Raw genomic sequence first — 14,253 nt, forward strand, 5'->3', positions numbered from 1 at the left:
CTGAGCTGGGATCTGATAACACATTTAGTTTCAGTCTATGGGAGGATATTGCAAACAAATAAGGCCATCAGTCTTATTTTGTGTCAGACGGCTTTACACACAAAACAGAACACAGCAGTTTTATTACGACAGCAAATTACCTAAGAGGCAGTGAGGATTTATGAGAAATGTGGTCCCGATGACAAGGCTTCCAATTGTGTCATCGAAAGCCTCCTTTGTTAGAAATGATACCAGTTATGTGTAAAATGCTACATGTAATATATAACACCATGCAAGAGGTATAAGGAGAATTTATCCAAAGTCAGCACACAACCAGCTTCACTGCAGAGTTCAGCAACAACAGGCCGTCCACACAGCAGGTTTTTACTGGAAAGGCACAGGTGGAACTAATACAATTACAAGGTGTTTCTTCTGCTACTTCTACTCCTACTACCAATATTTTCACAGCTATTAATAGCAGTTACTCTGTGGATTCAGGTTTTTCCACACAAAACTCCCCCAACAGTGTAATATTGACAATTAGCTCCACCTCGAGCAGCTACATTAAAATGCTTCTTAAATGTTAATGCATCAATAATAATCCGCTGATGTGATATCTCACGTTCTGCTCAGGAAAGGGCCAGTCAGTAAAATCAGTAGGATTTTCCTCAAAAAAACACAAAAAAAACAAGCTTCTGTGCATCAACCTGGGCAGTGGGTGTGTAGCGCCCAGCTAATAACAACGAGGTGTGAGGGTGGGAAACTAAAAACAGACCACCCAGGTGCCAGATCGTAAGCACTCAGGTGTCACTGAGCTGGAGGAGGGGCCAGCTTTGAATGTTGTGTTTACAGACCTCAACCACAAATCCTACTCACTCTGCTTATTTGCCTTCTTGTCAAAGGTTAGATGAGAAGATATCATTCAAACATCTGTAAACCAAACATGAACCTGGACCTTGCAGCCACTAAGCTAAGCAGAAATAGTGGAAAGTAGCAAACCTACATAGAATGCTGTGTTGTAATTAATATTATTAATTACACCCGTGCTTTTCATGCTATGACATCTCAGCTGTGAAAAATGTGTTTTTAATTATCCGTCAGTTTGATTAATTTAGGCCTGTGGCCTCTGTAGTATCATGGGAGGCATAAAAATGGTCACCGTTTCTGAAATAATAAATGGAAGGTTTCATCCACTGGGTTATAGGTTTGCTAAAATACTCAAATATAATGATTTAATCTTTCACCTTTGAATGAATCTCTTTCAATATTAATGAAATAAAGGTCACATTTTTCTCTCAAAGATCTCACGGTTCATGTGGTTCACAGGAGATGTTCCTCTAGAAGTGGTTTTACATGTTTGTTATCCAAAGCCTTCGGGTTCGATTACTGAGATGACTTCAGCAAACAGAACAGGAACAAAATAACAGCAAATAATGAAGCGCCAGCGACTGTGTTTCACTCTACAACTCATCGTATCCCTTTATCACTTATCATACACATCTGCAGTGTTTTAATGCCGTTTCTCCCCCAGACACACTCCAGAGCTCTACATCCAAGTGACTCAAACTGTTACCAGCATTGAGGGCCAGTTACTCGGTGAGTGAATCAGCTGCACACGTCATTACCAGCAGCTTGTGTGTGTTGGTGCTTACTGTGAGGTTGTTGATGCTTTCAGACAGAGCTTCTATTTGCAACATGGTACCCTCTGTGATCGCCATCTGCAACACACACACACACACACACACACACACACACACACACACACACACACACGGCACATACAGGGTCTCATGAACCCATTATAAGCCACGATTACAGATATTAAATGATGAGTTTCCTTGGCTTCAGAATACAGTTTGCATTCATGTAAGTATGCATTGCCATTAACCCCCCCCCCAAACATGCACTTCCCATGTCAACTCGAACAGGGTTACCATGGTAATGATCAGCAGCCATCTTGGCTCAGATTGGTCCGCCGAGGGGGAAGCTGGTGTCATAAAGAGTCATGACAGCCACCGTGATGTGAGGATGATGATGATGAAAGCAGGTTAGTGGTTGATGCAGATTACTCAGCCATGCCGTCCAACTGTGGCTCCACAAGAGTGAGTCCATCACTTTATTTTGTCCACGAGATGCAGCATATAATGTGCCTTATATATTCTACATCCAAAATAAATTAATACCTGATCTTTCTGCCTCGGTGTAGAAAGAATGAATCGACTTTACACACGTATGATTTTATTTATGAAATGATTTGATAAATCTTTTTACATTTCCATGACCACATGTAAGCATCCTTTGCGGAGCAGGATTTTCTTTGCTATAAAAATACTATTACAGAAAATATGAAAATAACAGTACAAAATCACCACCTCAGGTCCAAACTACACATGCTATTTTATCATTTCCTCTGCAATGACATAAATATTAAATAAAATCCCTCCATAATATTATGCAAATATTGCACAAGTTCATCTTGACCATGTGACAAAACCGTATTAAAATCAAAGCTTTAAATGACGTGATGACTGACTCACACACATATAAAATCATATAATGGTGGTGCACAAACCTCAGAACAATGGCTTAATACTGCACAACAAGAGATGTCCATATATAGTGTATGGATTAGAGGAAGTGATGTCACAGGAAGTGGAGTCCAGAGAGACGCTGTGTTCTCTCATGATGAGTTAGATCATGGCACAGGTTTGAGGCTGAGGTCGGGTTAGTTAGGCATCTGACTGGAAATGAAATCAAAATACTTCAAGTGTGTAGATTCATCGTCTCAGTACACCCTTCATGACAAGCAGCTGTGACTGTAACACAGTCGGGCAGGTTTATCTGGGCGTCTCTGAATCTCTTCACTCGTAAGGCACAGGGTCGGGCTGATGGGCGGGGGTTTAGAGGAGCGGGGAGCGGATGGACTGAGGTATTATGGGACGCAAGCAAAGGAAGCAGAGTAGTAGCAGTGACAGCTGATTGGCTGATGAAAAGCATGACAACACAGTATCGTCATGTTGTTGCCACAGCTCTCACGGAGACGCGTCAGCTCTGCTGTCGTCGAGCCCCACCTGGTCCCTGGAGCGGTCGGACTCTCGGTCCAGGATGGGGCTCAGGCCTCTGAAGCCGGCGTAGGGCCGCACCTGCACCCCGTTCACTGCAGACTGTTCTGACTGAGGCGAGGACGACTCGACCGGACAGACGTAGTCTGTGGATTCATCCGGCCGTCTCCTCCGGAGGTGAGTCAAGTTAGAGAAGCCCAACTTCTTCGGCTGCAATGACAAGAAATGACAGAGATGAGACTGATAAGATACGACTGATCTGCATCACAGGTGACAGGACTGAAAATGACTGATGATTTATGTGCTTGTGTTTTTGCCTGTCTTGTCTTACATTGAACATTTTTTATCATCGTGGTCCCAAACTCCAGCAAAGCTGCTCTATTCAATATTTTTGTATTAAAAAAGGAGCAAACAACTATGTGTTATATGAAAGGAGTTGCCTGTTGTGACGACTCTACAGACTCTGCAGCTCATTGTTAGCATACATACTGATCTGCTGACCGACACACTCTATTGCAGTTTACTTAATACCTTTAAAACATCTGCTGTTATTCAGAGAGCATACGTGGTCTCCCTCTTTTGGCACATGCTTTCAGCCAGGTTGTTTTCTTGTGCTTTAGTGTTGCATTCTGTGCATGTGAGTAATAAGTGATACCAGGCAGCAACAGACTGCAGCTTATAGAAATGTGTCCTCTAAGCTTGCTCTTGCTGACTAAAGCCACTCTGATATTATCACAAAGCACCAAAGGATATCACTGGGTAGCTGGCTGGCCCCCAGGGAGGAAATCCACACGCACACAAATAAATCTTTTTTTTTTTTTTTTGGATCCAGTCTATTTATGCCTTCCAGGTCAAATGTGTTCTCCAAACCATCCGCATAAACATTCAGCGCTCACAGAGCAGCTTAAGAAATTTCAGATCTAAGTGTCCAAGGTCATAACTGGGTCAACAGCAAGAGCGTATTGTGTTTTAGGGTGGATTATTCTTCCATTTTTCTTCAGCAGAGCAAAAGAGGGACTTAAAGCTGAGGCTGCAGCTAATGGCTGGATCCTAAAGCTGTGAGGAGGAGCAGCGCAGTCCTGGGTTTACTCTGCTCACACGCTGCACCACACCGAAGGGCTCACAGCTTAAACTGAGCTGGCACATCAAGGTTTCACCTCGAATTAAGGTGCTTTCTCTCACACATGCAGGAAGAGAGGACGGGGTAGCTGTGTGAGTGTGTGTGTGTTGTCTAATGCGGCATTGTTGCCTCTGAGTATTTGCTCTTCCCGTACTTCATCGTCGTACCTTGACTTTGGCTGTGATGCTGAGTGGGGTGTACCCTGCTGCCTCAGTGTACTCCCTCTTCTCCTGCTGAGCTTGTGCTCCCACCAGGCTGTTGAAGTTGGTGGTTAGGTGGCGTCTCAGCAGGGTTTTCTGAGGAGGGATGTTCAGCAGCATGGCCAGCGTGTCCGAGTTAAACCGAGGCTCCAGCATCTGCGAGAGGAGAGACTCATTTATGATGCTTTCTGCAGCGCTTTTCTCTTGTTGTCCCACAAACTGTGTGATTTCGTGCACTCACTACTAGGCCTCCGTGCACACCGCTGCCTCTCAGGTTTGGTGCATATTCTGCGAGATCCACAGATCTCAGCCACTCCATGACTCTGTGGTTGGACCACTGCACCACCTCACTGGGAGCAAACTGGTTCTAAAACACAAACACACACTGTGCTGTAGATACACAAATGACTACAATTTTTCAATTTCCATGCAAGTGTGCTTTAGAAAATCTTTGAAATTTCAAACATTTTATTGGAGAATTGATAATAGTATGGATTAGACATCACAAACAGAAAAGAATGGAGAGCAATGGATGCCTGGAATGGGAGAAAAATAAAACACATCCACAAAATCTAAAACTGTATAACCTGCAGTGAAAAATGGTTGGAAAAATTGTAAACTTTACAAGAGATGGAGTTAAGACAAAGCAAGGAGAGTTTATTTGTATAGCAATTCAAAGTGCACAAGGAAATACAAAAAGACACATATGAACAGGATTTTGAAGAAAATAAGCTGAAATTGAATAAAACCAATAAAACAAGAAAATAACACCCCCACACTTACCTCATTGCTGGGCCTGCGCTTGAGGCAGTTAGGGTGGAACTTGTTGACGTGGAGAACATGAATGGCGCACTTGATGCTGAGGTGATGCAGCTGGCTGGTCACCTTCAGGAATAACAAGTCATTCTGAAGACAGAACACAGAGAGATGAGAGCAGCTACGACAGCGGAAGGAGAAAGTGAGCATCGGATCTCTGCTCGCAAGCTTTGGGTCACTTTTGATGTGGAATTCCATGAAGCCTGGTTTAACTTTAAAGCAGCTTTTATTTGACCTTCACATCATTAGCTCCAAACTCACCACAGTGAGGTACTGCAGCATCTGCCCGTCCACTCTGCCTTCATTAAACTGGTCTTTGTATTGGGGGAGGCCGATGTCATCGAGCCAGCCTTGGGATCATAAAACATCACATGTAAGGAAACCTCAGAGTGAAGCTCTGTCAGCGTTTTCTTATGTGTGCTTTCGGTACGTACGAGTGACCCAGACGTAATCGAGCTCCGCGGACTTCTCAGCCTGCTTGCCGCTGATCGTCTTGATGGCTAACTGGAGCTTCTTCCTGTGGAGGGGATTCTTCATCGCCAGCTCCTGGAGACACAGCGCAGGGAAAAATAGCACCTTGTCACACTTACTTAAATCTTACAGATGAAATCGCAGGTTCACCTGAGAGAGGAAGAACACACCACCATGAGAGTGAATTATCTCATTAAAATGATCCTATTGAGAGAGACAGACAGATTTGGGTGTTGGGGGGGGGTCTGAGGTGACAGCGTTGAAGGCGAAACTAACAAGCAGGTTGAAAAGCAGAGGCAGGCGTTGCTAAATGCCAAACAGACAGACAGACAGCAACAATGATGAGACAGGTAGAACTGAAAACTATCTGACAGGCTGAATGGAAGATTATTCTGTCAGGTAAACCAAATGAGCCAGACACATCTTTAGGAAGCATGCTCCATATAGAGTAGGTAGCGTGTGTGTGTGATTGTGTGTGTACCCTCTCTTGGTCTTGCGGGGTGGCTGACAGTAAAGTCTGACCGCTGGTGATCCAGTGGCGAGCGAGGATGCAGTACTGACCGAGCCCAATGTCCTCGAGCCAGTCACAAACCTGCTCGGTGCTCCACTTGGCAAAAGGCATCTTCAGGTCTCTGACAGGGTGACAAGACAAAAAGGTTAACGATGAGGAGAGAAACAGTTTGAAATGAGACCTGGAACCACACACTGTAAAGTCTTAATGTATTATGACATCCTTCAGTCCCATCCAGGTAAACACAACATACAGTCTGTGTGAGTGTACGTGTGTTTTTGTACCGCGTGTTCCCTGAACGGGACAGTCTTGGTCCGGCTGTAGCTCTGAAGCCTCCCCTCTTGAACTCCCCCAGCTCTGGGTCATGAACCTGCGCAGGACTGCCTGACTGGCTGCGACGGATCCTGAGGCCAACCAAAGCATTGATGAGTGTGTGAAGGAAAAGTGGACAGAGGTACAGAAAAACAAAACCAAAACCTAAACAGTACTGTCAAACTTACTTCCCCCACAGTTTCTTGATTCCTCTGTGACTCTTCCTGTTCTCTGGTGAGACAGGGGACTGCTGTCCAGAGTCCACTCCGGAGGACAGAGGGGACTGGTCTGAGAGGACACACTCCTCTAGCTTCTCTGGACGCCCTGCCAGACAAAAACATAAGAATATAATCACTGATTCTCAACACCATGCGAGTTCATGCAAACTGCATGTTTGCTCAAAGTTCATGCACACTCTCTCTCATTTTACATTTATTCTTGCATATTTCATAATATATAGTTTCCTGAAAAGCCCCATGACTTCAAAACAGTGGCTGTTTCAATGATAACTCCACAGAGGTGACGTGTGCTGCAACAGGTTATCATTTGACCACTTGATGGAAATCATCCAGAAACTGTCATCCTGAATTAATACAACAACGCATCCAACAGTCCAGTTAGTGTTTTCCATTTCCATCAAACATGATTTCTCCACTTTGTTGTACTTCAACGGACTACAGCTCACTGATCTCAACACAATGTAACAGAGTTTCACGCTGGGGTTGAGATACAATACGCACCAACGTCATAGAGGTCATGTTTTCCAGGAGATCCTGAGGCAGAGGAGGTTAGTGAAGTGAGAAGAGAGCCAGCAGAGAGAAAGCAGAAGTAAGCATTAGCATTAGTTTACCTCCAAAATGTATGTTATATACATGTGAAGTGTATTAAGCAGTGAATCCACAAGCCTCAGGCGGGCGCCTAACTGGGCCAGAGAGTCATTTCCTTGTTTACATGAAAATTGTATTTGTTTGCACAGATGCTGAGTGGGGGTGGCCAACAGTTTAGAACCCATATATGAGAGGTCACCTGGCAGGATGACCTTAACTGGAATGAGGTCGCTGCACACCCATTTCCTGTCTCGATTCTTAACCTGACACATCCTCTCAAAAACCCTGCCAAGAGGCTGAAAAGAGAACACCTACTCTGAGGAGTTTAACTGAAGTGGAGCTAAAACAAGCCCGATCACATGTGTGTTTGATGGGGAAGCTAATCACTTCTCTCTTATGCTTCACCTGTTTCCTTTGAGCACACCTTGCTCTGTCGGTGAGAGTGAGCCGGGTGAGGAAAGGAGGACATGTCAGGCTGCATCCTTCTTTGTTTACTTTGGATGTCTAAGCTAGTTGAACTGCAAACATCTTTAAGCTGGCGCTCCTCGCCCTCTCACAGCCCTCTGATTACCCTCCTGCTTTAAGCTCTGGCTCTGTGTAGGATGATACATGGCTGGCTGTGTGCTTATATGCCTATTAGCTTGAAGTGCGCCTGTGTGTGTGTGTGTGTGTGTGTGTGTTTCAGTTAATGCTGATGCGAGAGAGCCGGGCATTATCTTCGACAGCTCTCCGAGTCGAGGGAGTCCTAATAATCCCGGCTTTAGAGCAGCTTGATCCTCGGTGTTACTCACCCTGACTCGGCTCACCTCTGAGGTTTGGCTGTGACAGGGACAATCTTGTTTTGTTCGTGAGATAACTGAATTTTGTTTGTCAGAAGACTTGTTTGCATGACTCCAGATTCGGAGCAGCAACACTAGCGAGCTGACTCAATTCTCCGGTGTATTTCCAGTGCTGACATTTGAATATTGTGTGAGCATACAGTACCTAGAGCCGGAGCACTGGCGCTCCTGCAGCGAACTGCAGCCAGAGCACAAACAGAGAAAAGAGCAATCCGACAGCAAAGCAGACAGGAGGCGGAGAGAGGGAGAAAGGGCACAGAGAGGGAAGCAGTTGGAGCAAAGTTAGTTCGAGTTGTTCAAGGACATATTTTCCCATTTAAGCCCTGTGGTATTTAGTAACGCAGATAACTACAACTGAGGTGAGTTAAGTCCATTTGTGGTGATTAGAGCAGCAACAGCAGCGTCTCTCTTCAGAAACAATGGGCCTCGTGCAAGAACGTTTCCGAGTCCCCATCCTGAATCTCTCTGAGTGTTTTCTGTGAGGTTTGCTCGTAACAGTGTTTCAAGTCAGATGCACCAAACTCTCACTTCAATTTGATGAACACCAGCTATACATGAGGAGGTGTGATCGTTAGCATAATCAACAGTACAAGGTTGTCTGTTCTGCTCCAACTGTGAGCAAATTCCATTTATGAAAACTTCAGTCGATCTAAAGTGCACATCACCCAGAGAGTCGCTGTACACTCAGCAGAAAAGAGAACACAAGATATTAAATGGGAAGAACACACAAGGTAATAATGCTAATCTGCTCATGCTCTATAACTGTAACTGGGTTGGAGTAGCTAGCCCACTTGTCAGTCAGGAGGGATCACAGTGAACAGAAAACAGGTGTGTTTTCAGCCCAGATTTGAAAGAATCAACAGAGCTCGCCTCCTGAATGTGCAGATTATTCCAGAGACGCGGAGCTCGGTGAGCAGAGGCTCGACCTCGGGGTTACCCGAGAGTAAAAGAATTTCATACCGCAGAGCTGCAAGTCCTGCTGTCAGAAATCATCAGACGAAAACTGAGCACATCCAGCGGCGTTAGCGTTCGTATAAAGACCCAGAACAGCCATAAAATATTAATAAGCGAGCGACAAGGTGTCATCAGGGCTGTCAGAAATTGGCTTGCTTAAACAAAGCTGTCCATGGCTAATACGAGAGGCGGTGCAGTGGACGTGACAGTCGAGGAGATATCAGAGGAGAGAATATAGCCCTCAGTAGGTGACCTGCATAACGAGCTCGAGGCAGCTGTCAGACGGAGGACGAGAGCAGATTCCAAGACTCCTGCCACAATTCGCCTGTCTCAGACAAATTTCTTTGATCTGAGATTAAAACCCTGGAGTCTGCACAGAAACCACGCTCGTGCTCGTCGGGGCGGCTCGTCTAGCTCGAGCAGTTCAGGGACGTGTCTTCACCTCCTCCTGAGCTGTCCCACACGCTGCCAAAGCAGGAGGTGCAGCCGGCCTGCGTGCAGGTGAGATGGTGCTGATGTATCTGTGTGGTGTCCTCATTTTATGTCCAATGTTACTCATATTCTTGCAGACTGAGTCAATTGTGTCCATTCTGTGTTTTTGTTTGATGCAAACGCCACATCACACACACGTCTGAGGAAGAGTTCAGCACAGCAGCACGTGAAAAACTGCCACGAGCTGCCCCACACTGACCTCTCATGTGACTGTCTACTGATACTGCAAATGACATTTACTAAATACTAAATTATAGTACTAAGAGAAAGTACTACATTCAGGAAAATTGCTCAATGCGACAATCTTTCCTAAATATCTGCCACTTAACTACAATTTTGTCAGAACTTGCATGAGGCCCAGTTTCCCACATACTCTGGATAATCTACAGACTTCACTGTCAACATGTTTCATTAAAGCATTTTTCCTTTTAAAGGCAGAAAACACTGAAAGTGATCTTTGTGTGACAAGCGGCTGCAGAAGACGGAGGACAGACTTTATGCATCTCCTGTTGGTTAGTGATGTAGACACTCACTGAGACTGTAGTCCTGGTCATGGCTGTGGACAGCAGAGAGCTGGACAGGAGATAAATACTCTCCGTCTCCCTCTCTGTTACCGTTCAGCTCGGCAGTCAGTTCGCTCTTTTTGCTGCGTTTTCCCGGCAGAGTCTGGTACTTGCTCAGCTCCAGAGGAGGATTCTGTGGAATATAGAAAAGGAAACCATGCGTTCCACATTTAGTCTGGACTAGAACCAAATGAATGAACGTAATGTGAGATCAACGTATCATCTTTCATTCATTCCTGCTTTGAATTCAAACATGTTCTTGACTGATAACCTGGAGTAAATATCTTTCATAAGTGAACAGCGGAGTCATGGTTTGATTTTGCCTCTTTGCTCTGTTGCATAACAGAGTGTCTTTTGGAGGGTGAATGTCTGATGATGCCAGCATCTGACCAGGCATCAAAGTCACCGGGGTTCTGAGGGAATAAGAGGAGAAAGGCCAGCAGAGAGAAACAGCTGGGAGGCAGCCATGATGCCGAGCACTACTGACAGCCACTTCAGGTGGGTCTTGGCCCTTTGTGTGTGTGTGTGTGTGTGTGTGTGTGTGTGTGTGTATGAACACTGTGTGGATATGTGTTTGCCTGTGTGGAGCAATGATATGTGTTTGATTGTAAGGCTGTGATCACATAGGAGACATTGTTTTCTTTGACTCAGGAGGAAAACTCAGCTGTGAACTTTGCTTGTCACACTGGGAACATGAGGTCAAAGGGTACGTGGAGCATTACATCACTGTCTGTGCTGTGCAACACAAGGCTCACAACAGGTTCTGAGACATAGCATCATTTACTTAAGCTCAGTTTTTGAATGGGATTATATGAAAAAGTTGAACAGCAGAGAATTCACAAAGGTTACGTACTGTATATCTGGAAGAACCTCGATGATTCAGCAGAGGTAAGAATGCTTTAATATAATAATAATAATAATAAAAATAATAATCCTCTTGTCTCATTTAAAGTGTGCTAATATGCTTGTGAAGTTCAGCGTGCTGCAGGCGTCCATGTTTTCCTGAGCAGATGAGCTGGGACGTCTTTAGATTGGGAGTTGGGAATACAAACTCAGAGCTGTTGACTTCTGACTTGCAACGGACTGCAGCTTTAGGCTCTGTAGCACACACTTCTTTCTTGCAAATCCAATGCATAATTTGCATAGTAAGTGAAAACTACACACAACTTGACATAAGTACAAATTTTAGAGCCTACACAATGTCAGGCTGAGAGCCAAAAATGCATCCATATAATGGATGAATAAAACAAAAAAAGGCAAGCAGCCTGTGTGGTCAGCATCCACAAATCATGTGGGCCCTATCCCTGCTATATCATGAACAGCGATGTAAAGCGTGTGTTTGTGTGTTTCTGGGGGTTAGGTGAAGGTTAGGTTGAGTGAAGTCATGCAGCAGATCAGTACCTCCGCCCCTACGTCTGATTCAGTTTCAACTGGCTGGATCTCTACAGCCTGTAGCCAACAGAAACACAGGAGAGAGGAAAGAACACACACACGTACACACATGTACACAGAAACCCAGAGTTAGCAGGTTAGCAATCACACAGTCAGATTAAAAGAGCAGCAGTGTTTGTTTAGAGAGAACAAAGTTAGTGTGCAGCCTGGTCAGGTGCAGCAGCAGGTGTGGTTGGTGAAAGCTGGTTCTGAACCAGGTGGAGTTCATGTATGGTGGTGCTGTCTTTTCTGAGGTTTTTCTTCCCCAAAAGTCAGGATCACTTTGCCACTGCTACTGGCATTGAGTAATAGACGTCTGAACACACTGAAGGCCTGAATTTTTTTTTTTTTTTTCAAACAGGTGCCTGCAGGTGACTCTAACTGGGCCTCATTAGCTGGAAAACACAATGGGACGGCAGCATGGAGCCTTACTGTAGCCCAAGTTCAGTAAAAATTGATGACAATGCCACAGAAAATGAACATTTTACATATGTCTTTCCAAAGGTATGTCTAGGCGCTCTGCAAAGAAAGGCTATTTATTATATTTAGTTATGAATATCTATATTTATACTTATCATTTCAAGCCCTGTGTCATATATATTTGCATGTGTGTCCTTGTTGTGGCTTTAAGGTTACCCACTGAAGCGGCATATCCCGGTTTCTGGAATTTCATTGGCTGTATGAGGCACCAGGGACCTTGCTGTGTATTTCCAATAATTGACATAATAATAATTTGACATGCACTGATGAACCTTTTGTAAGGAGCCACTCTGCAGCTCTTCAAGACTGCTGGACAGCAACCTGCGCTGATGCCTGGAAAAAAAACAGAAATCATATCATGACTATGATGACTGCCTACACCACTTTGAGGTGAGCGAAGGCAACATTGAATTTTTGGACAATGCATAACGCTCTGAGAGCTTCTACTTACCACGATCCATTGAAGAAGCTTGTGTCTGCAGTGGACACCAGCGATGTGTCCATAGAGTTCTGGATGCTACAACCAACGTCACACAAGAGATAAGATTAATAGGAAAGTGTGTGTGTGTGTGTGTGTGTGTGTGTGTGTGTGTGTGTGTGTATTTTGAGAGTTCATACCTAGAGTCCAGTTCTCTCTGATAAGGGGAGGAGGATAACATAAGTGGAGAAGACCCTCTTGATGACATCTATGCACACAAAAAACATTATTTGGGTTTTTCCGTTTTGTATACATCAGAGTGCATTTTTGGGCCAATTATTTTTCAGGGGATGAATACTGTGAGATAACGCATGCATTACAAAATTGCATTGTTAGACGGTTATATATTGGATCATCTTACCTCTGACCTGAGGAGGTCAGAGTGCGCTTTGTGTGTGATGGCTCTGAGTCTTAAACTGCCACTCAGCTCCTCTTCACTACTGCCTGGATGGTACAAACACAAACATCACACAGCACAGCACCATTACAAAAAAATAGGAAGGCCAGAGGAGAAGGTACCTTGTGCAGTGTTGCTGACGTTGCAGAAAACTCATATTACAGGAAAGAAAAGGATATAATTGTTACCCTGTGTGAGCGCCATGACTTCCCTCATCTTTCTGTACTGGCCCAGCAGGACGGTCAGCTCCTCTATACGTCGATCCTGTTATCGGCAGGACACGAATATTTTGTGAATCAAGTTAAACCAGGAGGCACTTTGTTTTTCATTAGAACAAACTGGGTGTGTGTAAAAAGCAGCTTTCATTTACCTTCTCATCATTTGAAGCTAACAAAGACTCCATCCCCACCTTCAACCTCTGGTATTCCTGGTCTAACGAAGAAAAACAAGGCGTTTAAATGTTATTTTGGACTCACAGTCACCTCGTGTCTTGTGAATTCAGGACATAGCGGGTGTCTGATGCGATGCTGGCGACAGACAGGACAGCCATGCTAATATGAATAAACAAGCAAAACAAATAGCCACTGACAGCAACAGTGTCACCATATACCATCACCTGGGACAAACACTGCAGCCAACAACAGTACCAACAACAAACGAGAGCTATCAACTGGACTCCCAAAATGACTTTTTTAAAGACACACAAGCAACACAGTACAAACACACACTGATGTTGTTCCACAGCCTTTCAAACACATGAGTCTTAAAGGAGAACTCCACCAATTTACTAATACTACACAGCCTGTGATTCCAGCTGCATAATGTCCTCTGTGGCTTTGCCTTCAAGAATAACCCGGATTATGTCACAGTGATGTCATCAGGGTTACCTCAGCTGGGGCTGGAGACTACAGTTTAGAAAAGATACCATTGCTTTTTATCAGGCAGGAAGGGTCTACAAAAAAAGATGCTGTTTGTTGCATTGGGAAATGTAGGAACCAGTGTTTCAGGACGTCTTGGCTTCTGCTGCATCCATTTTGAATATTCTTTCTTGCCGTATCTGGTGTGTAGCTCAACTTCTAATGGAAGTGCAGTAATAAATTGCTGGATTAACTCTTTAAATTATGTGGCTTATTGCAGGCAAACCCAAAGAGACTCGAGCTAAAATCTGACACATTAGACATTAGAAGGTTTGAAAGGATATAGAGCCAAACTGTGCTTTGGTTTAATGAAGCTGGAACATTTACTACAACCAACACAAACTGAAGCTCGGCCGTGGTCCAAATCTCAAACGCCACGCTGCCAGACGCCTGATTCAGACTGA

At 44.5% G+C, this 14,253-nt stretch overlaps 1 protein-coding gene across 20 annotated transcripts in view; it reads right to left on the bottom strand.

The window, feature by feature from the left end:
* ppfibp2b (PPFIA binding protein 2b) overlaps nucleotides 1-14,253 on the bottom strand; it is a 72,569-nt gene that overhangs the window by 2,488 nt on the left and 55,828 nt on the right. For 12 of the 20 annotated variants that reach the window (XR_013077252.1, XM_076732740.1, XM_076732739.1 and 9 more), the window contains 20 exons: nucleotides 13,303-13,364; nucleotides 13,121-13,196; nucleotides 12,897-12,979; nucleotides 12,676-12,743; nucleotides 12,509-12,574; nucleotides 12,330-12,390; nucleotides 11,548-11,595; nucleotides 10,117-10,279; nucleotides 8,283-8,315; nucleotides 7,212-7,244; nucleotides 6,660-6,795; nucleotides 6,444-6,563; nucleotides 6,130-6,280; nucleotides 5,612-5,723; nucleotides 5,439-5,527; nucleotides 5,145-5,267; nucleotides 4,603-4,728; nucleotides 4,329-4,517; nucleotides 3,051-3,251; nucleotides 1,632-1,697 (listed from right to left, as the gene is read on the bottom strand). Coding sequence is in view for 17 of the 20 variants with exons in the window: in XM_076732740.1 (XP_076588855.1) it covers nucleotides 1,632-1,697; nucleotides 3,051-3,251; nucleotides 4,329-4,517; nucleotides 4,603-4,728; nucleotides 5,145-5,267; nucleotides 5,439-5,527; nucleotides 5,612-5,723; nucleotides 6,130-6,280; nucleotides 6,444-6,563; nucleotides 6,660-6,795; nucleotides 7,212-7,244; nucleotides 8,283-8,315; nucleotides 10,117-10,279; nucleotides 11,548-11,595; nucleotides 12,330-12,390; nucleotides 12,509-12,574; nucleotides 12,676-12,743; nucleotides 12,897-12,979; nucleotides 13,121-13,196; nucleotides 13,303-13,364 (2,006 nt within the window). In the remaining 3 variants the exon portion in view is untranslated. Of the gene's footprint in view, nucleotides 1-1,631; nucleotides 1,698-2,163; nucleotides 3,252-4,328; nucleotides 4,518-4,602; nucleotides 4,729-5,144; nucleotides 5,268-5,438; nucleotides 5,528-5,611; nucleotides 5,724-6,129; nucleotides 6,281-6,443; nucleotides 6,564-6,659; nucleotides 6,796-7,211; nucleotides 7,245-8,282; nucleotides 8,316-10,116; nucleotides 10,280-11,547; nucleotides 11,596-12,329; nucleotides 12,391-12,508; nucleotides 12,575-12,675; nucleotides 12,744-12,896; nucleotides 12,980-13,120; nucleotides 13,197-13,302; nucleotides 13,365-14,253 lie in introns of those variants that run through there. The other 8 variants (XR_013077253.1, XM_076732738.1, XM_076732730.1 and 5 more) reach the window with 5 other exon arrangements.

This window comes from Chaetodon auriga, chromosome 6 (assembly GCF_051107435.1).
Source record: "Chaetodon auriga isolate fChaAug3 chromosome 6, fChaAug3.hap1, whole genome shotgun sequence".
Taxonomy (NCBI): Eukaryota; Metazoa; Chordata; class Actinopteri; order Chaetodontiformes; family Chaetodontidae; genus Chaetodon; species Chaetodon auriga.